We start from the raw sequence: 27,621 nt of genomic DNA on the forward strand, positions 1-27,621 counted from the left end.
ATCTGACAAGGAACAGTTAATGGAAACATTCATTCAATCGACACCATCATCATCTTAGTCACTACTTAGAAACAATCGTTAATAAAAAAATAAGGTTTCGTTTTGGGGATTATTTAACATAATGAGATCGAGATGAATATCGAAACCGTAGAATATTTTCCATATTATCCATATTCGTAATAAATCACGGACAATACAAAGCGTAACCGTGGTGGATTATATAATGTTGACAAGTTTAAGTTGTTAAATTTATGTCACCTCTTTATTTATAATGTTCATTTAGTGCTGGATAAATTTTGGTCCATTATGTGGTTTGGATAATTCATTCCAAGCATTAGAGAACAGCCAACATTCCATTTTTTTTTTGTATTTCAACCAGTTCTTGATGCTCTATTATTTCTGTTACATGATCTCATAGCTTGTTTTTCTTTCTCTGATCTGATCTTCGTGACGTTCCAATCCAGTGAGCTGAAACCATGCTGGACTGAGGTTGTTTTAGGACTTAGTCCTCTTCAGCCGTCGTTTTTCTCCTCTAATACATTAGTCTAGTAGATCGAGCATTTTTAAGAGCAAGGAGCGTAAATTCAAGTAGTTATTGGTAAGTTTCTGATGGTTTGTGCAGGATGAGTGGTGTCGCGGCGTTGCCGGTGTCGCTAGCAGGAGCTGCAGTCAACGCCGCCTCCTCGGTCGCCTGGTTCGCTCCCCTCCTGGTCGCCGCCATGGCGTACTTCCACTACGAGATGTTAGACCCGGAGTCCAGACCCATTGACGTCCCTACGACCAACATACTTCGAGAATACGACTTTATCGTTATAGGGGGTGGTTCCGCAGGTAAGTTTATTATGTGTTGATAAGAAACTATCGATCATTATACCAATTATTTTTTTACTGTTTTTACACCTAATATTTTATTAGGGACATTAGAAGCATTTGAAACCAAACTTTAAGACACTCAGATGTTAAGCCTAAATGAAAATAATTAGACATAATTTAAAACTATTAATAAAACAAATTAAACAATAGTAATGTTAATGATATAATAACCAGTGATATTTTCCAAAATAGTAGTAATAATTCCAAAACATAGTCCAACCAAGTTATTTTATATGCAAACAACAATTAGAGATCTTTTCCAAACAACCTTTTATCGCTATGTAATGTTTACTATTAAAATCGAGAAATTTGATGTTCACAAAGTATTTTGATTCTAAAAAATGCGGTATAACAAAATTAAATTCAAGATGCACTGAGATTCACAGTGAAAGACATTTGCTTGTCCATGTGAAGGAGCGGTGTTGGCCAATAGACTGTCTGAGATGGAGGGTTGGACGGTGCTGCTACTAGAGGCTGGAGGGGATGAAACTGAGATCTCTGACGTGCCTTTGTTAGCGGCCTACCTACAACTGAGCCAACTCGACTGGAAGTACAAGACTGAGCCACAGGGCACCGCCTGCTTGGGTATGTACACTTTCGTACAGATAAATTTATTGCGTGAGTTTTAAGAGTGTCAGATGATTAGAAAAATAAGCTACACACTAGACTTGGAAAACTCAAAATGTACAAACACAACCTGGAATTGGATTAGGTCTTACCTGAAAATGAATCAAAGCCTGGATTGGAACCTGTATACAAACTTATACATAACGAATATTTGTATTGCTTGGTCTAAAATGTAAGTATTTTTATTATGTATCCATAAAGTTCAAATAAACAAATCCACAAATTAATGATTGTCTCTACTGTTCCAGGTATGAACAATCAGCGATGCAACTGGCCCAGGGGAAAAGTACTTGGAGGATCCAGTGTGCTCAATTACATGCTTTACGTACGAGGGAACAAGAAAGACTACGACATCTGGGAGTCTTTGGGCAACAAGGGATGGGGCTCAAAGGAGGCTCTCTATTACTTCAAAAAATCTGAGGACAACCGAAATCCCTACTTAGGACGGAACTATTACCACTCGACTGGAGGATACTTAACCGTGCAAGAGGCTCCGTGGCACACACCCTTGGCTGCAGCCTTCATACAAGCAGGCGTAGAGATGGGCTACGAGAACAGAGACATCAATGGAGAGTTCCAGACAGGATTTATGATTCCTCAAGGTACGATACGAAGAGGTGCGAGATGTAGTACAGGCAAGGCTTTCCTTAGATCAGCCAGACTTAGGAATAATCTACATGTAGCGATGAACTCTCAGGTGACAAGAGTCCTGATAGATCCAGTGTCAAAACTGGCTTTTGGCGTAGAGTATCTGAGGGAAGGTGAGAAAATAATCACACGAGCGAGGAAGGAAGTGATATTATCAGCAGGATCAGTGGGATCTCCTCAAATCCTCATGTTGTCAGGGATCGGTCCAAAGGAGCACTTGAGTGAACTGAACATTCCTGTCATACAGGATCTCCGAGTCGGCGAGAACTTGCAAGATCACATCGGTCTAGGAGGATTCACGTTCATGGTGAACCAAGAGGTATCCTTAGTTCAGGAGAGGTACGAGAACGTGCCGGCAGTCCTGAGGTATGCCACTATGGGAGACGGCCCACTGACGGTCCTAGGAGGTGTAGAAGGACTCGCGTTTGTCAACACCAAGTATGCCAACGCGTCCGATGACTTTCCTGACATCGAGTTCCACTTCTGTTCCGGATCTACCAGTTCTGATGGAGGAAATCAAATAAGGAAAGCTCACGGGATTACAGAGAACCTATACAACACCGTATACGAACCGATAAGCAACAAAGATGTCTGGTCAGCGATTCCGGTGCTGTTGAGACCGCGAAGTCGTGGCTTGATCAAACTGAGGAGCAAAAATCCTTTGGACTATCCTTTGATATACCCAAACTACTTCTTTGATGACTTTGACATGAAAACGTTGGTAGAAGGAGTTAAGATCATAATAGCCATGAGCCGGACAAAATCCTTCCAGAAATTTGGCAGCAGGTTGCACAATATTCCGTTCCCAGGATGCACCAAAGTACCTCTCTACACGGATGCCTACTGGGAGTGCATGATTAGGCACTACTCTGTGACCATCTACCATCCTGTAGGCACCTGCAAGATGGGACCTTATTGGGACCAGTCTGCTGTAGTAGATCCTGAACTTAAGGTGTACGGGGTGAGAGGGCTAAGAGTGATAGATGCTTCCATCATGCCCAACCTCGTCAGTGGCAACACAAACGCCCCAGTTATAATGATTGCGGAGAAAGGTGCGGATATGATCAAGGCGTATTGGGACAATCAAATACCCCTGAGGTAATATTTATTGTGATTGGAAAAGCATCCAATTTAATGCTAGCATTAAATAACACACTCGGACTGTCTGGAAAGACTTTCAAGCGATTTGCCTGTCCTGGTACCCTCCAAGGATATATGGATGATCTGAAGGAGTGCTTCTAGTTCTAGACTCCTGGAATGTCTACAACACACCAACCAAGGACAAACACATGATGATCACATCAGTCGGGCAAGAAGTAGAAACAAAAAGATGCCAGTAAATGTTTCTAAAATCCTCTTATTAAATTACAAATAAGAGATACTAAGTTCACTATTTATCATAAAAATTCAAAAAGACAGTGTCGAAACAATTTAAAAAGGTTTAGTGTCTCAAAAATATTTTCACATAACTTGAGTAATTTTATTGGGAAAATTGTAAACAATATAATTTATTATAGTTAGTGCCATTTAGTAATAAGCGTACCTCGAAATGCCAAAGGATTCTTTGACAAATGTAGATAGTATAATTTAGTTATGATCATGACATTTAGTAATTAATGCATACATGTAATGCAATTAAATGAACAATTTTATAATAATGAATGATGTACAATGTAAAAAACGGAAACGGTATGTTTTACTCAATAGAGTAGTGTAACTGGCCTTGAGTGTTTAAAGATTATTAGTCTTTGAGAAAAGCTTTGTTGTACAGAATACAGGAAATGTGACATAAGCAACTAAATAGCAAACAATAAGCAAGTTTAGATGTTAAGTTGCTGACAGACAGAGAATCCAATCAACATTGTCCATTGTAAAGACCTAAGTATGCATCTTATGTTCTCTTCTCTATTTCAGTATTTATCAGTCCTTTGTTCTCTTTGAAATCCTACTTGGTTCTTGGATACTACTTCAATCAATCAAAGGTAAATATCTCATCTGAATGAACTAATTGAGATTGAAAACATTCAATATTGTTTTGCAGCCCTAAAATTAGTGAAGTTGATTTTTTCAGTTCTATTTTGAGGTTAGGAGGTATTTTTATTTTATAGATTACTGTAAATTTTGTTTGGACAACAAATATTGTAAGAGCGTACCATTGCATTTATTGTACATAAACTGACTGGAATATTCACGTATACCAGCTCCCACACTGTGATAATTTTAAATATAGTAATATTATTGTTGCCTGTTTAATTATTGCCTCCAAAAACCTCGATAACCGATACATAACTTATATAGACTGCATAAAACGTGCTAACCATATTTGATGGACTGTGCAATGGAAATATGTGAATTTGTCGTCGAAATATTACAATACAATATCGTCAATTCCATACCGTACCTAGAACACAAAATTTCTCAGACTGAAACTTTATTTGATATCTGTAATTAACAATGTACAAAACCACAACTGATTTAAAACTTTTTATAATGTGCAAAGATTACCTATAACAAAATTGCATCATGAAAGGGACCAAATTGTGTTTGTATACAATATTTAGAACAAACACATGTCTGAGTCTAAAAAAACCTAACAATCAACACATGAATAAAATTGGAATCTTGCTTACTATTGTTTGAACACTAAAGTACCAAACTGTTCTGCTTCAGTATGGAAGCTGTTAAATTTTGTAATGCAAAAAAATTAAGTTTAGCTATGATATTAAAACAGCGCCACCTCGAAAGTAAAATCAATATTATAAAAGTACTATAATCCATTATTTAACATAACTGTGATTGCAATACTAAATAGAAGGCTTAATATGATGCTATCTGGTTTATGGGGACAAGGCCCTCAGCCCCATCTTCAAACCTGTTCACCTAGACTAAGCTGTGTTGGATTCCAATATACCTTGACAAGTGCTGAAAATAAGAGAACATAGCGAACACTGTAAGAGGTGTATGGTCTCATTCTTTTGACAATAAATAACTTGAATTCAGTAGAGATGTCGGTATGTATATAGAATTTTTAATATCCTTGGCGCTAGAACAGGAAAAAGTGGATACTAGTCACCAAGCACCAATTCAATAGCTAAGTCATTGATTGATGTGTATTGATGATAGGAAGAAAAGGGTTATTGCCATAGATTTTTGTGGCAGTGATAACAATTTTAAAAACTTGAAGAATATAAAAGTTTTAAAGCTCAATGGTAAACATCACCGCATGCTTGTGTGTGATCTTTGATTGTGTTGCATATATTTGCAAGTGTAAACTTTTTGATGTAATGTTACTTTCTATTTATGTTAGTGTCAAATCTTTGAACTCAACATTACGAAACAGCTTAACAATTTGTTTTGGACATGAAATATTCAGCCAAGAAGTAAACCAAACTTAGGTACAATACTATTTCATGTAATTTAACGTGGCGATTGTGTCATAGTCCATGAAGCGATTGAGTGGATCTTGTATATTTGGTAAAACAAATTGCCAAAACAGACAATTCAGTGTTTCTACTCACTATTCACGATGGCTGGACCATGAACAATCCAACCGTTTACTATAGACTGTCCCAAAAGCATTGTTCCATACTGAATCAGCTGTTTCCATTGTTGCATTGTTGTTTCGTTATGTTTTACAACAGTTCACTTCAGGTAGCATCTGTAGAGATCTCTACTTAAAGTGAATGTTTAATAACTCAGTATCAGGTTCTACATTATCTACATTATCTACATTGCTTTAAAATTTCTGAGACCAAACTATCCAAGTTGATACGGTAACCTAGGATATGTTCAGCATAATATGAGATAATATTTAATGTACCTCATGGTAAACAATCTCCTACTCTGGTTGAAAACACAATATCAAGGAAGACATTAATGAAGCAATCTTAAGCTAATTTTTTTACAATTCATGAAGTATGGTTAACCTAAGGTAGATGCTTTACATAACAGACTGTAGAGGGTGTTGAACTTGATATTGTTGTGATCAACATTGATATTATGAGACCGAGGCCTTGACTGAGCCAGGTAAGCGGTAATGGCTGCGGCTGTATTTGTATACAAACACGGTATGACACTACGTCAGCAATAGCTATGATGAAGCACCTCAGTCGCTGACACCCATTGGTCATTACTGCCCCGAGTGCTGATGCCATTCATGGTGAGTTGATAGTTTAAAGTTCATTTCATAGGGAAAACAGCATCAAAAGAGCAATATAATTATACTAAAGTTTAATTAATTATACTAGATTTTACTATTATATATGCTTTTATTTTTTTATTTTTTATCGTCACACTATTTGCTGCATAATTTGTTTTAATCAAACCATTTATAATTATGATTTGCAATTACGAAATAACAAGAAAATTGTTTCCCAGAATGCAGAGACCTATTGTCTTAAAAATATTGACAGTTGTGGTTTCCTTTACCAGCACTTAGATTTGCTTTGAATGCTTGTCAAGTTTCACAAACATAGCATTTTAGGACGTTTAAACAATATTAACTCATACATTGAAAATGTTTCTGGTGAGTATTCTTTAAACACTAACAAATCTTTATCTTTATTAACGACAACATACAAACAATTTTATTCACTTATAGAATTTTGTTTCTCCATAAGTCGTAAGCCCCCAAGTTCCCATGAGAAATAGACAAAACCTATAAATTATCTAGTGAGTAGAGAGAGGTCTGCAAAACCATGCCTCCATGATGGTTAACTTGGCTGTAAAAGGACTAAAATAGAAAATAAATATCAGTGTTTAAGATTGAGAAAATTGAACACAGAAAACTACCAGATTTCAAAAAAATTCTGGAAAAAAATAAACAATTGATTAGTTGAACAAAACCAGTTAATAATTGAATAAAATTACAACCTAATAAATGTTTAAGTGTTGTGTGTGTTATCAGGCTCACAAAACAGTTAGTTACCTATAGAAGTCACTGAACTCACCAAGTTCTGACTGAGTACCTGAGTTGAATTTGTTGGTATTAGGTCATCCTATGTGGATGTTTGGTATCAACACAGCACATATTTCACAATGAACACTCGATTAACTCCAATATACAAATCATAAAACATGGTTTAATGAAAACCACCATTCTATAGGTGCACCAACTTATTTAATAATCTTCAAAATTACATTTAAGTCATTAAAACCAGTTAATCTTCTAAACATAGGTTCTTCAGTTCTTTTTTAAAACTTTTCCTTCAGAACTTTTGACTTTTTAGCTGTAGTAACGGGACAGAATGTTCACAACAAGAAAACAACACATCAAAGGTACTGTGAAAATAATACTTTGGGAGTTGATGGAAAGAATACTTTTGTTTTTGTTATGTATAATTTTATTGTTTTAAGTTTTCAAATTTCTGTTTGTAATGTGATTAATAACATAGTTTTGCTAATGCTTTTCTATTGTTAAACTAAGAATACAATAATAATTGATTTTCAAGCCAATTATGTGATATGGTAATGATTAGCATTGGTGGTCCTAGAGTAGATGTATATGATGACAAAAAGTGAGCACTCTCTTCAGCTCACGAAACAAACTACTTTTGTTCAAAAACTCATTAAATCATTCGATAAAACTCTTTCAGCACCATGGACGGACAAACACTGCGAATGTACTCGACTTCGAGGATAGCAATGTCCTACGGTCCGAGCATCAGCTTTGTGATGTTGGTACGACTGACAATCTCTCTGTTCCGTCCGGACATAGAGGATACGGTAAACCGCAGACTGAGTGACCTGGGGCCTCTAACACTCAACGATGAGTATGACTTCATCATCGTAGGAGGAGGGTCAGCAGGGGCCGTCCTCGCCAACAGACTCTCCGAGAACCCGGAGTGGAAGGTGAGTTGTATAAAAAGTTTCAGGAAAATATTTACTAAGGAAAAAACGAGTATACTGATTTGGATACATACAGGTTTCCCAAATGATAGTCCCAGATGATATTTTAGTTTTGAACTGCTGCAGAGAATGTAGGGAGAATATTTATACTAAAGTATTATACCTAAAATTTACTTTTTGAATAAAATATAATATCTTTCTATCATACTGGGAAAAGATAACAAGAAGTCAGAAGGAAATCTTTAAAAAGGGCCAAGGTCGAGTAATACATTTTTAAATTAAAGGTCTCTGAGAAGAATAAAAAGTTCCGCGAATCTGTTTCATCCTAGCCGAAACAGTGACGGTTCTAAGTTAAAAAATTGAGGCTTAACAAAAAAATTATCTAGAACAACTGAAGTTTTGTCATGAAGTGACAAGCAGAAAATGTTCATAAGCTTCCTCCTTCACCGTTTTTGAATAGTGGTGTAGAGTAATTCACAATTCAGAAATGTTTTTTTTCACATGCACTATGGATTCCCAGGGTTTGACAACCAAGCTTTATTCGACACGTTAAAATTGGTCATTTTAAAATACTGCCATTTGGGCCAGGATTAATATTTTGGGGTCAGGTATCGAACTGAATTCTCCTAATACCTACTTTTTATTTACTCAAGCTATGATTTCATTCAAGATTCTTTACTAACTCCTTGTGGACTGTCCCCAGTAGGATGGAAAACTTGATAGGTTAAAATAGTAGATTTTAGGTATGATACTTGTTCGTGGACCTTCAAAGCATTATCTGCATTGGTTGAAAAAAATCAGTTCCTGTACTTCTTGGGGATGCTGTATAGTCTTTAATATAACTAACCACAACTGTCAAGGTGCTGCTGATTGAGGCTGGTGGAGAGGAGATTGTCCTGAGTGATCTTCCCTTTGCCTATCCTGCGCTGCAGCTGTCCCCACTTGACTGGCAATACAAGACAGAGCCCTCAGAGGCAGCCTGTCTAGGGATGAAGGAGCGACGCTGCAACTGGCCCAGGGGGAAGGTCATCGGAGGGTCAAGTGTGCTCAATGCTATGCTCTACATCAGAGGGAATGCCAGGGACTACGACTTGTGGGAACAGCTTGGCAATCCAGGTACAAACTCTAGAGAATGACGATTGATCCAACCGTTCAATATAAGAATAGTTTTTCTGTTATTTGAGCGATAAATTTTATGCAAATACTGTGATTTAACAATACAATTCCGAAATACTTGAGAGTGTATTTCCACAGTGTGAGAATTTAAAGAACCCTCTTTGATGTTTCAAGCCACTATAAAACAACTCCATCAAAAAATTATGGTTACATCCATTTCTAGATGAATTGATTTAATCAGCTGATCTAATTATTTAAATTATTTTTCTGATTTGCATCAATATTAATATAAAAACATTAAAAAGTACAATCAGAGAATCAAATGTTTAGTAGTTTGAATATTATTTACTTCAATATCATTATTGTATTACAAACTGAAGATTTCAGGAGCAACTTAAGGCATTTGGAAGACAAGTTTGAGAAGAATAGAATATAATTTTGATGACTGTTCAAGGTTAAAAAATATCAAAATGTTGGTGAATTTGTGTCCTTTCATTTTGACATTGTGACCAAAAGATTGATTGTTACTGCAGGATGGAGTTACCGCGATGTGCTTCCCTACTTCATGAAGTCCGAGGATATGAGAATCCCAGAGTTGAGGGACTCCTACTACCATGGCAAGGACGGCTACCTCACAGTGGAGCACTACAAGTTCTACTCACCGATCACCGATGTATTCCTAGAGGCCGGCCAGGAGATTGGCTACCAGGTAACAACTTACTTGGGCCATTAGTAATTTAATCTAGGTGCGTACCATGTGATGTCTCAAGTATCAACTTCCCTATCCTGGATTTCCCTATTTTGATACGCGATCTGTAAGAGCACTTTCAAGTCTCTTAAATTGTGTACTTAATTATACATCTTTTGATTTTTATAAAACTCGACAATAAGGTTAGGTTGGGAACAAGTGTAAACTCATCCTTTCAAAGCTCTACAATTGTTTCTATTTTTATTTTGCATATATTTAAATCATTGAAATGTGCATATTTTCAAATAATATTTTTTTTTTAAGTAATCCTTCAGACCTTCGTTTTGTTACTATCCAAGCTATCTAACATTACCCTTTTGTTAGAGAACATCATTAATTGATAGCCAAAATTGTACCTGAATCTAGAACCTACTCTGCTGGAATCAAATTAGAAATTTCAAATTTGAAAGTGAGCACTATGACCACTTGGCTAACAAGACAATTTTAGTTGTACAACCCTTTTTAGGTTCTAGACGTGAACGGCCCACGTCAGTTGGGGTTCACGCGGTCCCAGGGTACTCTGAAGGAAGGTTTACGTTGCAGCACAGCCAAGGGGTTCCTGCGACCCGTCGCTAAAAGACAAAACCTCCACATCACTCTCAACAGTCATGCGGAGAAGATAATACTGGAGGGTGAACATGAGCTGCGAGCCACGGGGGTGGTCATCAACAAGCAAGGGGTGGGAGTGGTGCGGACCAAGGCTAAGAGGGAGGTCATACTGTGTGCTGGCGCCATAGGGTCTCCTCAGGTATATGAACAATTTAAATTGAAGAAATTAAAATTACTTCCAGAAAGAGTCATGCTGCCTGTTGGTTGAATATAATAGATAACTTCTAACAGTCGTGGACATCAAATATACCCCAACAAAATGTTTAGGTTCCAAACATTTGACCTTTTGTTTGACAGAATCGTTGATTGATTGCCCAATGAAAAGTTGTATTTAAGTCTAGAATTTATCTTGTTTGGAATCAAACAACGGTGTTCAGAATTGAAGGTGAGCACTAACTACTCACTCGGCAACACAGACAAGTGCTGAGAGAAATGTTTTCAATGTAGAAACCCTAATAACTTTACCATATTAAGTACCGGTAGTCAAGGTGTACTTCTAGAAATTATGTAATCCTGTAAAATTGAAATTCTAAAACCCTAATGATGACTAATTTCTGAACAAATCCTAGTGAATGGTTGGCTGTAGCAAGGAGTAAATGCTTTTTAATATTTATCTCCTGTCTAAACCGAGGAAGTTGAAAGAACCTTGATAATTTTTTTTTCTTCTGGTCAAAAGTTCTTTATTCAGTTGCAGCTATTGATTGGCCTAGTTTTGTTACCAGCTTCTGATGCTGTCGGGTGTCGGACCAACTGAACATCTCGAGGAGAAGGACATCAAACCTCTGGTAGACCTGCCAGGGGTCGGCAGTAATCTCCAGGACCACATCGCCATGGGTGGTGCCACCTACCTCTTCGACTCCCCTGAAGACTCCAAGCCCCTCGGCTACGGCTGCGTCCTTCCCAGACTCATGACCCTAAACACCCTCCAACAGTTTCGTAACGGCACTGGCCCCTTGTATGGACTTCCGTTTGCTGAGGGGATGGCTTTTGTCAACACAGTGTAAGTAGCATTTCAGTTAGTTGGGCATCTCTCAGAGCGCATCAATTGTTTTGTTTGTGACACAACCTGATTGGTTTTATCCAAGAGATGAGAGAGTGTGCATATATTTTATTCTTGAACTAGGATTACAAAGCTTTCTCAGAAGATAAACAAGACACTTCAAATTAAAAATACAAAGTGTATAAATAAAAATAACTACATTAAAACAAATTTTGGTCCATTCAAATAGAGAAAAGTGGTAGTACATCTTGCATGACTCAAAATAATGCAACAAACTTCTTTATAATCCCTTACAAGACATTAGGTAGCATAGGTCTGAATCAAACAAAACAGAAATTAGCTACCTATCTGTTTATTTGCGATTTTTAATACAAGTGATATTACATATGATCTAAACAAAATATTCAGTTGTAAACGTATACGATCAAAAGTATAAATAAAATCGCAGATGATCTAAAGGCCTATTAAAAATAGAATAGCTGGGTGAGAAATAAAATTATAACTTAATACTGTAGATTAAAGCCAAATTATTGAAATTTTTATGCTAGCACCTAACCATTTTGGAATTTCCAAAAGGATGAACGACGCGGAGACTGAGTGGCCGGATATTCAGTTGTTCTTCGCCTCCGCGGCTGACAACACGGATGGGGGTCTGTTCAACAGACGCAACACAGGACTACAGGATGATCTTTATGCCTCAGTGTACGAGCCTATCCTGTACAAGGACGCCTTCACCATCGTGCCACTCCTGCTGAGGCCCAGAAGTAAAGGACATCTCCTGCTGAAAGACAACAGTGCCTACTCTCACCCTCTCATCCACCCTAACTATCTGGACGACCCTCACGACGTCATGACCTTGGTGAATACAGAATACCTAGAATATATTGAATGAATATACAGTATGCAAGTGTTTTGTACCATCTTCACAAAGACGTACGTTGTACACATTACTTCAGACTAGGCCCATAGGGTTTCGGCACTATCACTTGGATAAAATCCACTGGTGATTAGCGGGATTTGAACCAAAGACCTTGGATTTCCCCAGATGAAAATGTTTCTGACTTCATGGAGGAGCCATGTAACAGTTTTTGCTTGTTGCGCACTCTAAAGATATTTCTTTGGATAGAAAAAATAAGAAGTCAGAGAACCATCAAGGGCTGTCAAAGGAGCGTAAAGTAGTCCTTAATGGATAAATTAAGTTCAACAGTTGACAAAAATATGGCCACCAATCCATAGATTCCGGGATTTTAAGACGTTCCACAGTTTGCACTTAGTATTTTTGATTTTAGTGTCGGGGAAAATAGGTTCAATGAGAAGTGGGGCACTAGTTAGTTGTAACAATAGTTTAGCTCATTTTCTAGAACTCTGGGAGAGTTGGTCGAATACAATGGGACGATAGTTGTCACAAATATTTTCTCACTTCTTACACCTCTTTTAACGGTTAGTTGCGTTGCCGAAATGAAATAGGTATCTTAAATATTATCTTTGTTGTTGTTGAAAGAAAGCATTTAACTTAATCAAGACAGAACATAGAAATGTTGTTCAATCTAAAACAATGAATAAAAGTGAACTTAACTTTGTAATTAAAGTAATGAAGTGGAGCATTATTACATTGAAATTAAACTCAACATTCAATCCTCACAATTGTAAGTTGGCAAATGACATTAACGGCTATATTGGATTGCAATTATTTTAGCTAGTTGCTATGTAAGGAATGATCTTTCAACATTACCTGTACACGTATCATATAGTTTAATCAACTAGAGTAGTGGAAAAAAATATAAATCGAGAATAATAACGTTTCTTTTAGCAAAATAGTAGTTAATATCTCAGGTTTTTAACCGGGACTAATAATAATTAAAATTACTTCACTTCATCAACATTATGCAAATTCATTTATTTGATAAAAATACGAATAAAGTACTGATACAGAGTTTCAGTAGTTCTGCTGACAATACAACAATAGCGGGTACCGTGGCTGTCGGATTGTACTTGTCTAGAGTCCTTGAAGCCTAGACGTTCTAACTCATAAAACAATTAAAGAACTACAAAGAAAATTTATAATCACACTAGACATTTAAATAACAATCACTCTGGTGTTTGAAAAAATATTTTCGGACGGTAAATAACTCTTCAGAAGCTGTTTGAAATGATCCAAGATTTTTTTTTATTTATTTATTTTTTTTTTAAGAGGTTGGTGGCCTCTTTTAACCTTGTATTTGCACGTCCACATAGACTAAGCTAGCCATACATAACATACATCATGTATATAACATGTATACATAACATAGCATAAGATGGTCGCTAGCCTTCAAAGACTCGCCTGCAAACTCTTGACATATGTCCTAAGCGGGCTGCGTTCGACCAGAGGAAGGCGTACTAAACCTTCCTCCCCTCTCCTCAAGTTACAATAAAACGTATGATATGAATCATTTTAAAATATAATATACTCTAATAATATTGAGAGAAAAAACTGCAACCCAATGTAAGAAATATTCATTTTGGTAGGCCGATGGACGATAAAACGACAATTTCTATATCTAAGGTTTCAATTTAAATATCATGGCAAGTATCCATTAAAATGTTAATCTAATTTACATGTATCCTTGGAGTAACCAAACCATTTTAGTTACCCATTGTACAATGGATGGCTAAACATAATAAATGAGTAAATTGGATATTAATTTAATTTAAAGAAAATACATTATTTCCACTAGATGAGAGCACGTAGCCTATATCATACATAGATCGTGTTCACTAAACACACATTTAATGGTGGGTTTCCACTTAGCATATTGAATACTCCAGAGGACGGATTAGTATAGAACCTACTGTAATCTCAAATCAACCCATTGTATTAACCGTTTTTCAGGTGGAAGGGGCCAAGATAGGATACCGCTTGGCTCACACGAAAGCATTCCAAACTCTCAACACCCACATTCACAACATTAGTCTGCCGGCGTGTTCACATCTACCCTTCCTGTCTGACGCCTACTGGGAATGCCAGGTAAGGGCACTTACCAATAGTAATACAAGTGAAACGACTTGATAGTACGAAGAACGTTGTTCAAGTTAACAAAAACCTAAGAAAATAGGGTTGACTTATTGGCTAAGCATGTAAAAGAACTCTTAAGGGTTATACGAAATTATTTTAGACATGTTGAGACTACCTGAGTACTGTCCCAACCAACTGGAAAGCGCGAACTTTAATCGTTTCAAAGATTAGAACATCTTTCAACCCAATGACATGTTTTGTGATGTTCAGGTTCGCTTCTACACAATGACCATCTACCACCCAGTAGGGACGTGCAAGATGGGCACAGGAGAGGACCCAGAGGCCGTAGTGGACCCTGAGCTGAGGGTGTACGGAGTTCCGAACCTGAGGGTAGCAGACGCATCCATCATGCCGACCATCGTCAGTGGCAACACCAACGCTCCGGTCATCATGATAGCGGAGAAGGTGGCTGATATGATCAAGGCACATTGGGATCTCTACAAGCCAGGGTTCCTGGAGGAGAACGTGCTGGGCTCTGCTCCAGGGCCGGGTACCATGGCTTGGGACAAACAACAGGTGGGTGCCTCCACTTACAATACAAACACACCCACTTTCTCTTCAGAAAAGGTAAACAGCTTAGTTTTAACTTTAATTAATTCGAAATTAACCTTACTAGCAAGGCGTACGTATATTTATCAAGTAGGAACATTCTACCATTTCTCAAACAGAAAGTCGACGAAAAATAAAATACTAACAGTTCCTTTTTCTCCAGGAACAGACAACAAAAACAGACGAGGTGGCTGATCATATGTTCGGCGAGGTTCGTGATGAGACTTTCCACAAGCTGAACGCAGCCCTGGGGGGCGAAGACCTACACTACGCCGCGGACGACTTCCACTACAGGACCAGGCGTGAGGCTACTGAGGGTGAGGACATGGCGACCGTGGCGGACAGCATCATCAGGGACTTCATGGAGTCCAAGGAGATGGACATGAGGAACGGTTACATTCTGGACACTGAAAAGAGAAGGGCTACCGACTCGTCCTTAGAGATTCAACATTCTGAAGAATTTGAGGACGAAGATGTTTCTGTGACTGACGAAGATCAGCACAGGGACTTGTGATTTAAAGTCATACCTTTGTAAATATTATTTTAAAAAATAGTCGAGAATTTTTAATAAATTTTATACGTACTTAAGACTTAACTTTTCTTTACACCTACGTACCGACGAACAAGATTTCTAAGCTGTATTTTAGTTATTTACTAAATTTCTAAGAACATTTTCCCCTACAAAACAACCATCCAATGTCACGGAATTATTTAAAATCCCTCTGAACCGCGTACTGGGTAAATATCTAACACAATACAATGAATTTTAATAGCTCGAAACTGATGTTTCCAAAACTAAAGTTACTCAAACTTATTTAGATTTAACCACCAGACGTGGCGGCGTCCAATTGTCCATTCTGATACCATAGAAGCGTCTACTAAAATGTTAAATGTCGTATTACAAACCTCAGTGTAATTGCGAATCCATCGAGCGTACAGCAGGAAATCTTTTACTATCAATATCGCGACAGTTTCGATATCGGACACGACAAATCCATCAGGATTGCGTTGACGGTGGCGGGCGGTGTCGTGTGGCTGACATTACGTCATAGTGCCGGACCCTGCAACGTTGCGGCCACAGATGGAGGATGGGACAAATGCATGCGATGGTGGGTAGATTAGGTAAGGGATAACGAACAATTAATTAAACAATGTATATACAGATTAAATATGAAAGATGTAGTGTATATGAATGTATCAGGTTGTAGGATGTGGTAGAATGATTTAGAATGGCGAATGTATCCAGCGATAGATTATATATGAATTGAACCACAATTTATCGGATATATGAATGCCAGGAGTATATGATAGACGGGTGATGGGCCATCATGTAGGGAAGCAGGGGCAAGGGCGGCTTATCAATGTAGGCTAATGTCATTGTAATGAGGGCTCTGGATGTGCCGCAGCGTTCCCATGTTGCTAAATGTCGCTCCACGAGCCCGACACTGGCGTGCGTTGACTAGACAAGTTCGTGTAAACAAGTCACTATGGTAGAACATTTATTGGATCCGGGACTGATTCAATCTCAAATCACGCATAAAAGGAATAAAATTACTAGAGATTAGTTATTACAACCATGAAAACTAGAAAAGGTCATAATGAAAAATACTGTACTTTAGGCAATAAAAGAAGACTTTGGGATTATAAGTTTGAATGTCTGTGAAACAATACTAAACGTGAAAAAATTTAATTATAGTGAATATAAAAATGTCATTCGTCAAAGCAAACATGCAAAATAAGCGGGTTCCAGCTGTCTTGTAGGATTGTTTTGAAAAAGCTTATTAATAAATGTGAACTTAGTTCTATAGATAACTCAGGGAGTAAATGATTCAAGAAAACACGAAGATTTGATATATTGACATTTGACATTTTACGATATATTATTACCTGTAGCTGCAAGCCTGTAGAGTGTAGAATAAGCTTTGTTATGCGGTTGCTGTGTTGAGTTTATTCAAACAGATTCGTAATTAACGGGATTTGAATTTAAATCTACGCTCAGTCCAAACAATACTGTTCCAATGAATACATTAGAATGTGGAACGATACAACAAAATACAGGTTTCAGATCTAGGTCTCTCCATGGGGACTTCAGCAATACCGGTACTTCCTTTAAGCAAATTAGCTAGTAAAAGTTAAATCGAAGAGTGGTAGAGTACGCAGGTTGCTGCAGCGTGGTGTTGATCGATTACGTCAGCTCGTCTCTTCAGTTCACGGCGATGAGGAAACCACAGTTCCTACTCAGATGTCAACATATCTCGACCAGGACTAACATCTCACAGTGCAGTCTTGGATTTTGGAATATTGCGAGCAAACTTTCATCCTAATGCAAGATCTAAATCCTACTTTGTGTTTGTTCATGTCGACAATTGAGTTCACTGATGTCAACTAAATGGGTCGCTCTTATTTCAGGGTAGACTTAACGATTTCTTTTTTACTCTTTGGTAATGACATCAGAGGACGAATCGAGAAACTAATAGTATAAAAAGTTCCTCTATACCAGACAGAAATAACCTGTGAATTGTCTTCTGCTGACCCATAGCAAAATCAACAATGGAGTTTAATCTAAGTTTGTTGCTAATCTGTCTAACAATGCAATAGTATAAACTTATATTATTTAAAAAATGCTATAACACTAAAAAGCCAACTACTAAGTCAGTTGTCGGACCAGATGTAAAGACAATTTTATCTTCGTGGTACTGTAATAGCATTAATTTCCAAGTATTCATGTTTGTCAAATAATAGTAGTTTACGCAACGATTGCGTAAAGATAGTGTCGTTAACACTATTCACGCGAGTTGCGTACACTACTTTACCTACAACAGTGTTTAATTTATAAAAATCACTTCTCATAACTGCTAAGAGAGGTTATGTTTTCGTTTATAACCTCTCATTGCCACTGACAGTGATGCATCGAAGCGTTGTACCTTGTACCAAACACTAATTGCACCACTCAACAATTAAATTGGCATGAACAGCTGATTAGTTTAATTTAGAATTATTACAATTTTACTTATTCCCTCTCAATCCTTGAACCTCATTGGTCCGTTACCCGTGTTGTTATGAGTAAAACTATGCTGTTATGAGAAACTTTTAAATTCTAAGAAAACTGTATAGTCCAGGACCTGACTAGGGTTCTGTGTGCATGTCGTGTATAGTGAATTTTACTTTTGCATTTCAATATAGGTGTCTTAGGAAGTGTTTTCCACTCGGGTGTCAAGTTCGCACCTGGTACGTTTTCGAGCTATGACGTCATCAAAATGGCGGCCATTGATTTTTTTAAACTGTATATTTCGCAAACTATTTGTCGGATCGGAATGAATGTTTTTTTGTTTGAAAGATAATTTTAAATGCTACCTGTTTTACATTTACACATTTGTTGTATGTTTAGTACATTCTTCGTAATTTTGCAAAAACCTGTATTTTTAAATATTTTTGAGTTGTTTTTGTTTGTAACGTTTTATTGATACAATTTATAAAAAAGATTACGTCAAGAAACTAGATAAATCTCATAAAAACACCAATTTTGGCGCAAAAACGCCTATTAGTCCAGCATCTAGGGCAGTTCGCAAGTCTTATAAAGACAGTTTCGCCATTCAATGTTGATGTATGTGTCTAAAGAAGTGTTTTTAACTCGGGTGTCACGTCTGGACCCACTGCAGTTTCCGGTTATGATGTCTTAAAAATTGCTACATGTTACGATTTCACCAGCTATTTTACTTAAAATAAGACCATTACCCTCTTTTATGCAAATAAAAGCACAACAAATCAATGTAATTAGTCCATAGGAATGTTTCCACTATATAAATACCCCCGGTGCAGCAATCCTTTCGACTAAGCGAATTTCCATTTGCATGGATTGAGATTTATATGCGTTTTTGCGCAAAATTAGGTTGTTTTGTACGATTTTCTAGTTTCTTGACGTCATCTTTTTAGTAAATCATATCGAATTTGGTATTTTTGTAAAGCTCTTTTAACGTGCTACAACTTTGTTTTTAAGTTATTTCTGATATATTGTATCAATAAAACGTTATCGACAAAAATAACACAAAAATGTTTAAAAATATAGGTTTTTGCAAAATTACGAAAAATGTACTAAACATAAAACAAAAGTGCAAATGTAAGAAAGATAGCATGTAAACTTATCTTTCAAACAAAAAAAAGTTCATTCCGATCCAATACATGGTATGTAAAATATCGTTATTTTTAATATAGCCCTTTCCGCCATTTTAATGACGTCATAACCGGAAACTGCAGTGGGTGCAGACGTGACACCCGAGTTGAAAACCCTTATTTAGACACGTACATCAACATTGAATGGCGAAACTGTTTTTATAAGACTTGCGAACTGCCCTAGAGGCCGGACTAATAGGCGTTTTTGCGCCAAAATTGGTGTTTTTATGAGATTTATCTAGTTTCTTGACGTAATCTTTTGAGTAAAACATATCGAATTTGGTATTTTTGTAAAGATTTTTAAATGTTCTACAACTTTTTTCATTGGTGGTTTTTGATAAATTGTATCAATACAACGTTACAAACAAAAACAACTCAAAAATATTTAAAAATACAGGTTTTTGCAAAATTACGAAGAATGTACTAAACATACAACAAATGTGTAAATGTAAAACAGGTAGCATTTAAAATTATCTTTCAAACAAAAAAACATTCATTCCAATCCGACAAATAGTTTGCGAAATATACGATTTAAAAAAATCAATGGCCGCCATTTTGATGACGTCATAGCTCGAAAACGTACCAGGTGCGAACTTGACACCCGAGTGGAAAACACTTCCTAAGACACCTATATTGAAATGCAAAAGCAAAATTCACTATACACGACATGCACACAGAACCCTAGTCAGGTCCTGGACTAGTAGTAGGTAAAATAATTAGAGTAACATTGAAAAAAAACTTAATCGATTAGAAAAGATTGTCTTCTGATCAGTTTTCAAAATACATAAAACATGCGAAAATACAAAGCCAATACCTAAATTGCATACAATAACAAGTTTATAGGATATTTGATAAAAAGTACGTATGACCCAGGCTTACACCTGCACAGTCAATCATTTGTTTTCAATAAGCCAGTTACTTTATTTGTTAACACAACAGATACAATAGAATTAGGCACCAACAAAGCCACACTAAAATGGTGATGATAATACCAAACCCTTTGAACTAACATCAAAGGTAATTCCTTGTCGATGGACCTAATCATATTATACTCCCAATCAATAGTCAAACTTATGTACTTTCAGGATGAATGCTTGTATTCTTGTACCAACAAAACAAACTAAAATTTAAAGGTAACATAATTTATATCATCCGTAGAACTTCTCCTTATTTGCTTACAACATTTCAGAAACATAGTAATAATAATCTATTTTACCTGCAACCGTTTTTACAATTAGTGTTTGGTACAATGTTTCGTTGCATCACTGTCAGTGGCAATGAGAGGTTATAAACGAAAACATAACCTCTCTTAGTGAACCTATGAGTAGTGATTTTTAGTTATTTAAACACTCATAGGTAAAGTAGTGTACGCTACTCGCGTAAATAGTGTTAACGACACTCGTAGAAGATTTTTTAATTTTCTACTCGTGTCGTTTACACTATATTAACGCAATCGTTGAGTAAACTACTATAACTCCGGCCTTGCATAATTTAAAGGATAATATTATATATAATTTGTAAATAGGCCTAGTACAAAATTACTCACATTTTAAATATTTAAGACCACTGTCAAAAAAAAATTATAAATATACTTGTATGGAGGTTGTACTTGGATAAACAATAATTTGGACAAATATTTCACTAAAGTAAAAAAAAAAAAAAAAACTGTGACAATAACGATTTTTTGTTGCGCCACTGACAGATAAAAAACTAAGCAAACTTATATGTTTACAAAGGTAAAAATGTTATTAACTAAATGATTGATATAGAAATCTAACCTAGCCATATCACGATTACATACGTTGTGGTTTAATGGTACAAATAGATAAAATTAATGGAGCGAGTAGTGGAGAACATTGCCCAAGTAATGAAAACATACTGAACGGTTGAACAATCGGTGAAAGGTAAAGTTACGTCGATAGATCCGTCATGTCTCGTAGATTCCAACTTGGTTGAATATGTCCACAATTCGATATTCTCAAATACCGTATACATTCTGAGTTACATCATAATTACATTATTTTCTGAGAAACTGCGGCTATTTTTATCAATTGAGCAAAAAAGAACCGGATAGTACGGAAGACATCACCCGAACTTTATATAGCTGCAAAATCAGTCCGCTATACCGAAGAAAATAGTCCCGATAAACAAGTACATTTTCGTATCATTACTAACATTTGTTTGTGTTTATCATGGCGTTATGTTGTGTTTCACTACAATATACACTCCTTTATCAACATTTAGACAAATGGAAAATAATTTCAGTAAAGAAATAGGAATTTATTATTGTTTGCGGAGTAATTCATATTGAAAATAAATGAAGGTAACACATATTCCTGCACAACAGTAAAACAGAAACAAACCCGTTTTGGGAGCTTATTTATGAAGTAAAAATGGTCTTTTGTTGTATTTTGTTAATTCATTAGTCTTGTTTATCATTTAGCTTTAAGAATTGTGCAGTATGACAAATAAAATTAGTTCATCATACGGGCATTAAGCGTTTTTAGGCTCTCCTTTGGTAGGAAATATAGCGTACTATTATGTAAAAAATAAATGACCTACTATAAAATCCTCCTAATATACACCGAGTATGAACAGAAATCACGAATATTATAACTGAAACGGAGCATAAACATGAACAAATTACATTACTGACCCGAAAGTGTTTAGTATTTAAAGTATTTATACAAGCTTGCGTTGAAAACTGTTGCAAAGACAAAAAAATGACAGTGAAAATGTCTTGAGAAAATTAGTTAAGGTGTTTACTAAACAAGGGGAAAGTATCCAGATTCCAAGACGAATTTCTAAAAACGTCTTGAATATATGAGTAAAAAGGAGAAATATAAGAAAACAACGGTAGTCATAGCGTCGATAAGTAACTGAATTGGTGCAAAAATACAAGCAAACTCTCCACCTCAAACAGACTGGGACAAAGATGGGAACAACAGGTTGTGGAAACTAGGCGAAAACAACGTAAACAGGAGCGATTCATGTAAATTGGTTGAGACAATAAAATCTGTAATAATGCTGGGTTAAGAGGTTTTGATTAAACATGGAAAGCTCGGAAAAAACTGAATTAGCTCTTAAACCCAAGACAAACAACAATGCTTATATAAATTATTGTGGTTTAGTATACAGTGAGAAGGGTTGGGCCAAACTCAACGTCCAAAATAGTCAACGAAAAGTTTTACAATTACCTAGCTGTGAGAAGTTCCCCTAAAACCCTCACGAAATAATGGACTTCTTAGAGGAAGATGATAAGATTAATTCAAAAATTAATTTTGATTTGCAGTAATAAATTAATAAAACTACCAACTAAATATACATGTAAAAGAGTAAAATGACTAAAAATAGATTCACCAACTATCAACCAAACTTGAAGTTTAAAAACTATTTTATTCCATGAAATATTTGTTTCGAGGGAATACAAGCCTCATTATTTGGAGTCAAACTTGTCATCCCTGAAAATCCTTATCCCTTATATTGCAATAACAAGCCCTTAAGCCTCTAAACTTGAATTCATGACTTCTAAAATGGTCTTCGTAGTAGAAATCACTAGTAGAATCTCGCGTATTTCCCAACTCTTTAATTAATAGCATCTTTCGATTTTCCATAATATACAAGGTGAATCAGACCACTCGTACACATACTTAACGGGTTATAAAGCCGCTTGTGTAACTCACAGACTCACTGATCAGGTAAACAAAATGTTTACCCACGTCTAGAATAGCTTTAGGGATCTGAATTTCTTTTGGGAGGTCCGTCTCGTTCCCAGGACACCCAGGTAATCCCAAAAAGTTACATTTTCAAATTACAACCCCCCCCCCAAAAAAATCCCTTAAATACCCATTTCTTTTAGAAAAACACGTTTTTAACGGCTATAGCTTAAAACGGTAAGAGCTAAAAAAGATTTGAAAGAACTTTCATGGTCATGAAAAAAGAGAGTCTTAGGCGTTTTTCGAAAATCGAACTCCTTCACCTTTAAAAACCGCCCTACTTCTAAATTTGTAAAATGTCTTTGATTTCGACATGTTTTCAATTTTTAAAATTACTTTTCGGGCACATATTTGTTCTTTTAATGATCCCAACATTAAAAGAAAAGTGACATTTTAAAATTGTAACCCACTAAAACAATTTTTAATGGCGTATTTTTAATAAAAAGGTCGTTTTTAACGCTTGTTGGACCAAAACGTTGTGCACGGGTTTTCTGATTCACCCTGTATTACGTTCACAATAACTGGTAAATCCGAGTGTGCAGTGTTCAGGATTGCTGCAGCAGGGTAGTTTCCGTTGAGTAGATGCACCTATGGTGGAGGCCATGGCATTGATGCCTACTATTTAGTAGCTCATATGAGCTTGGCCCGCTCATGTCATTCTACACCACAGAGCTTAACAGGTAGGCCACCATAGATAAGATGCACACCCATAGACGCCCATATAGATCACCATAGAACACCGTGTAAATGTAACCTTTGGCAGTTGAATTTTGCAAATATGAAACATTTTAAGTAAATGTTCACACATGAATAATATAATATATTCTTTTGCTGAAATATTTTATTTGTTGTGTAATTTTAAGAGTTCGAGAATGAATAGCTAATGTGCACATCCTAAAACGAAATATTTTCGTAGCAGCAAACCTGCATAATAAGAGTTTTCTATACACTAAGACTTAAGTCTAAGTAACATTTTATTTAATGATTAATTATTTTTGCTTCTACAAGGATCTAAAACATTTTACGCCTACCCCTGAAACAGATAAATTTGGAAAATTTAATAATGATACTTCACTTAGTAACCATTATTAGTTAGTTTATTCACCGAATGATCAACATATGAGCCAAGTACTGCGTTCATAACTTCCTCAATAGACAAAGATTATAATTAAGATCATTGCATTGTTTGCATTGTTTGCCATAAGGCTGATTTCATTAGAGCAAAACACCCAAAAATCGGTTGCAAACCTCCTTATGGTAAAATCTGGCTAGTTCGTGATCTCGTACAACTTTTTTACACGTTAAATCTAAATTCTATCAAAATTGGAGACCTTTTACGAGAGTCACACTATTCATTTACTGGCCTAAAGGTTTTATGGACCTAGTTAATTTAATTAATATTGTTTAATTATTTGAAATGAAGAATTAGAAATTAAATATCTTTAAATAAATTTAAACAATTTCTGAGTAAAATAGGGAGCAATTCTAGTTATAAAGCCTAATTTAAAATATCACAATTCTAGTCTGAAGTACAGGGCAGTAAAGCGCAAAGAGGACTGCCCCTGACTGTTAAATTTATTACTTTTTGTTGTAAATATTCAAATTTCAATGGTTCAAATATTTCTATAACCCCTATATGACAGTTAAACTAAAATTGTGTTTTATATATACACTTTTAAACGATTGACATGGTAAAAATAACTAATTTTTGTTACTGTATGTGGATTGGTATGATTAAAGAGTATGTGGGGTTTGATAGGAAACTATATTTTAACCAAACACAAATAATGGTTTCAAAACAATATACAGGGTTAGTAAAAAGTGTGGAGACCCCCTGTCATTTTTTTAACGGCCCATACTAGAAAAACTAAACTCGGCACACCATTATGGCATGTTATGAAGTACTTTTTGGGCATAACCGCCACTTGGTGTTCATCCCCAAAATGGGGGATTTTGGGGAAAACTAAAAAATTTCAAATACAAAGACCCATCGAGTGACCCCTCATTTTGAAGGTCCTGGTAAAAGAAAACCAACAACGCAAACTAGAGGTCTCTATCTCAGTTCAGTACAAAATGGCAGCCGATTGAAATTCTCATAAGTTCCCAAACCCAAAATGGGGGATTTTGGGGGAAACTCAAAATTTTTTAATGATAAGCCCCATTGAGTGACCTCTCATTTTGAAGGTCATAATAAAAGAAAACTAACAACACAAATTATAGGTCTCTATCTTAACACAGTAAAATATGGCAGCCAGTTCAATATAAAATTGCAAGTTATTTCCGATTTTAAAGATTTCAATCACCTTCCATTTTTTACTGAATTGAAATAGAAACCTCTAGTTTGCGTTGTTAGTTTTCTTTTACCAGGACCTTCAAAATGAGGGGTCACTTGATGGGGCTTATCATTAAAAACTTTTGAGTTTCCCCCAAAATCCCCCATTTTGGGTTTGGTAAGCAAGTGGCTATTAGGCTTAAAAAGTACTTCATAACATGCCAAAAAGGTGTGTAGAGTTTAATTTTCCTAGTGTGAGCCGCTACAAAATTTACAGGGGGTCTCCAGACGGGTCGCCGGAATTTTATCCCCCTGGAATTTTACCCCCTGGGCAAAGCTGACGTCACTATGACGTAGTAACCTGAGTGGCCAAAAGTTTGTTCGCGGCCGGAATTTTACCCCCGCGGATTTAGAAGTCTAATGAAAGTAGTCAGAACGTGATTAATTAGATTAGCGATATAAACCGGAATTTTACCCCCGGATTTTTACCCCCCGGAATTTTACCCCCCGGAATTTTACCCCCCGGAATTTTACCCCCGGAATTTTGCCCCCCGGAATTTTACCCCCTGGCCGATTTTAGAAATGACATGATTGATTTCCTTATTTCTGTTTTTAATTAAATGTAAACAGTTCATTATTTAGTAGCCTATCTTTATTTATTTATTTTGTAATCTCAACTAAGTAAACAGAACTCGCTGTTTTATTTTGATCGTATTAACCAACAGTCCAGCAAGATCGAATCCTGATACTCGAATCTCATAATTAATATTATTAACATGTTCGATTTGTTAATGTTAGAAATAAATTAAGAGGCTACTTAATAATAAAATGTTTACTATTAAATTAAAACTGAATGAAGATAACTAATCATTCTCACTAATTTATACATCTGACTAGGGGGTAAAATTCCGGGGGGTAAAATTCCGGGGGGTAAAATTCCGGGGGTAAAATTCCGGGGGGTAAAAATCCGGGCCGTACATTTTAGGTTTTGATAATTTGATGTGTTCTGATTAAATTCACAACCGTGAAAATATATGTTTAATTCCATCGAGCTGATGTCGCGAAACTCAAAAGTTCGCGGCCGGAATTTTACCCCCTGGTTTGTGACGTCACGTTTGCCCAGGGGGTAAAATTCCAGGGGGATAAAAATCCGCTATCCCCTCCAGACTTGGAAAGCTGCAAGTTAAATTCAACTTCTGAGAATTTCAATTGGCTGCCATTTTTTACTGGATTGAGATAAAGACCTCTAGTTTGCGTTTTTGGTTTTCTTTTACCTAGACCTTCAAAATGAGGGGTCACTCGATAGGTCTTTGTATTTAAATTTTTTAGTTTCCCCCAAAATCCCCAATTTTGGGGATGTACACCAAGTGACGGTTATGCCCAAAAAGTACTTCATAACATGCCATAAAGGTGTGCCGAGTTTAGTTTTTCTAGTATGGGCCGTTAAAAAAATAACAGGGGGTCTCCACACTTTTTACTAACCCTGTATTTATGTCTTTGCAAATAATCGTTCCAAGGCTTATATTTATGTGTTTTGAGGATATCATTTGAAGAAAAGAGTATTATCAATTACAGTAATTGTGTATCTTAAACCCCAAAGCGACAAAGATTTTAACATTATAGATACATATTGTTCTATTTATTTGGCTTGATCAATGAAAAGTGGTGTACTGTACTGTAAATCATGAACTGATCTTAAAATAAAAACTTGCTATTGCAGATCCTAATATAATTAGACAACTCAATATAAATACATCAGGTTTAATAGTATATAATAAAGCAGAGTTTAGCTAATTAAAATTCGTCGACAGTAGACCTATTTTTGCTCTATTAAATTAAACCATAGTACTTTAAATGAATAGTTTTTAAATGAAACTTGGTCAAATTTTGTGGTCCTGGTGATTATTTTATTCTGTTTATACTGGGCAGAAAAGTAAATGTAACAAAATAGTAAAAAAAAAAGTAGGTTGATCTGAAACAATCTACGAGTAATTACCGATCTTTTTTTCAATATTAAAATAACAAATTAATATTGTTAAACATAATCCGACACACTCTGGTTTTATTATGTAACCCGTTTAAGTAACGATTTAAACGGAAAATATAAGGTAATTGATGGCTCGAACCACGAGTTGTAATAAAACAGCCAATCATACAAGGAAAGTACATTCACATTGAAACAACACGGGCCCTAATTCATCACCTTGAGGCACACCAAAACAATCCTCCGGATCAATGGTAGAGATTATCCCTGAGGACCCGAAAGTGGATCTCCAATATGTGATTGTAGAAAGTGTATGTGGCAGAGAGAATGTCGAGCACTTGTGACTGCAGCTTCGCGGACTCCTCTCATCTCGCCAACACATGTGGGGTGTCTGGGGGCTCCGCCAA

General features: G+C 36.1%; 2 protein-coding genes across 2 annotated transcripts in view; one reads left to right on the forward strand and one right to left on the reverse strand.

Moving 5' to 3' along the window:
- Nucleotides 1–15,625, forward strand: part of LOC128998087 (uncharacterized) — a 28,364-nt gene extending 12,739 nt beyond the window's left edge. The window contains exons 2-13 of the mRNA XM_054424080.1: nt 623–831; nt 1,288–1,458; nt 1,749–3,246; nt 7,743–7,998; nt 8,856–9,111; nt 9,645–9,820; nt 10,326–10,607; nt 11,191–11,468; nt 12,045–12,327; nt 14,341–14,475; nt 14,734–15,039; nt 15,236–15,625. Of these exons, the coding sequence (XP_054280055.1) occupies nt 623–831; nt 1,288–1,458; nt 1,749–3,246; nt 7,743–7,998; nt 8,856–9,111; nt 9,645–9,820; nt 10,326–10,607; nt 11,191–11,468; nt 12,045–12,327; nt 14,341–14,475; nt 14,734–15,039; nt 15,236–15,586 (4,201 nt within the window). The 3' untranslated portion in view covers nt 15,587–15,625. The remainder of the gene's footprint in view (nt 1–622; nt 832–1,287; nt 1,459–1,748; nt 3,247–7,742; nt 7,999–8,855; nt 9,112–9,644; nt 9,821–10,325; nt 10,608–11,190; nt 11,469–12,044; nt 12,328–14,340; nt 14,476–14,733; nt 15,040–15,235) is intronic.
- LOC128997751 (flotillin-2) overlaps nt 1–27,621 on the reverse strand; it is a 309,529-nt gene that overhangs the window by 25,975 nt on the left and 255,933 nt on the right. The gene's annotated exons all lie outside the window — the stretch shown is intronic.

The sequence above is a fragment of the Macrosteles quadrilineatus genome, unplaced genomic scaffold (genome assembly GCF_028750875.1).
Source record: "Macrosteles quadrilineatus isolate MER2022 unplaced genomic scaffold, UCM_ALF_1.0 Scaffold_7__1_contigs__length_78375512, whole genome shotgun sequence".
Classification (NCBI taxonomy): Eukaryota; Metazoa; Arthropoda; class Insecta; order Hemiptera; family Cicadellidae; genus Macrosteles; species Macrosteles quadrilineatus.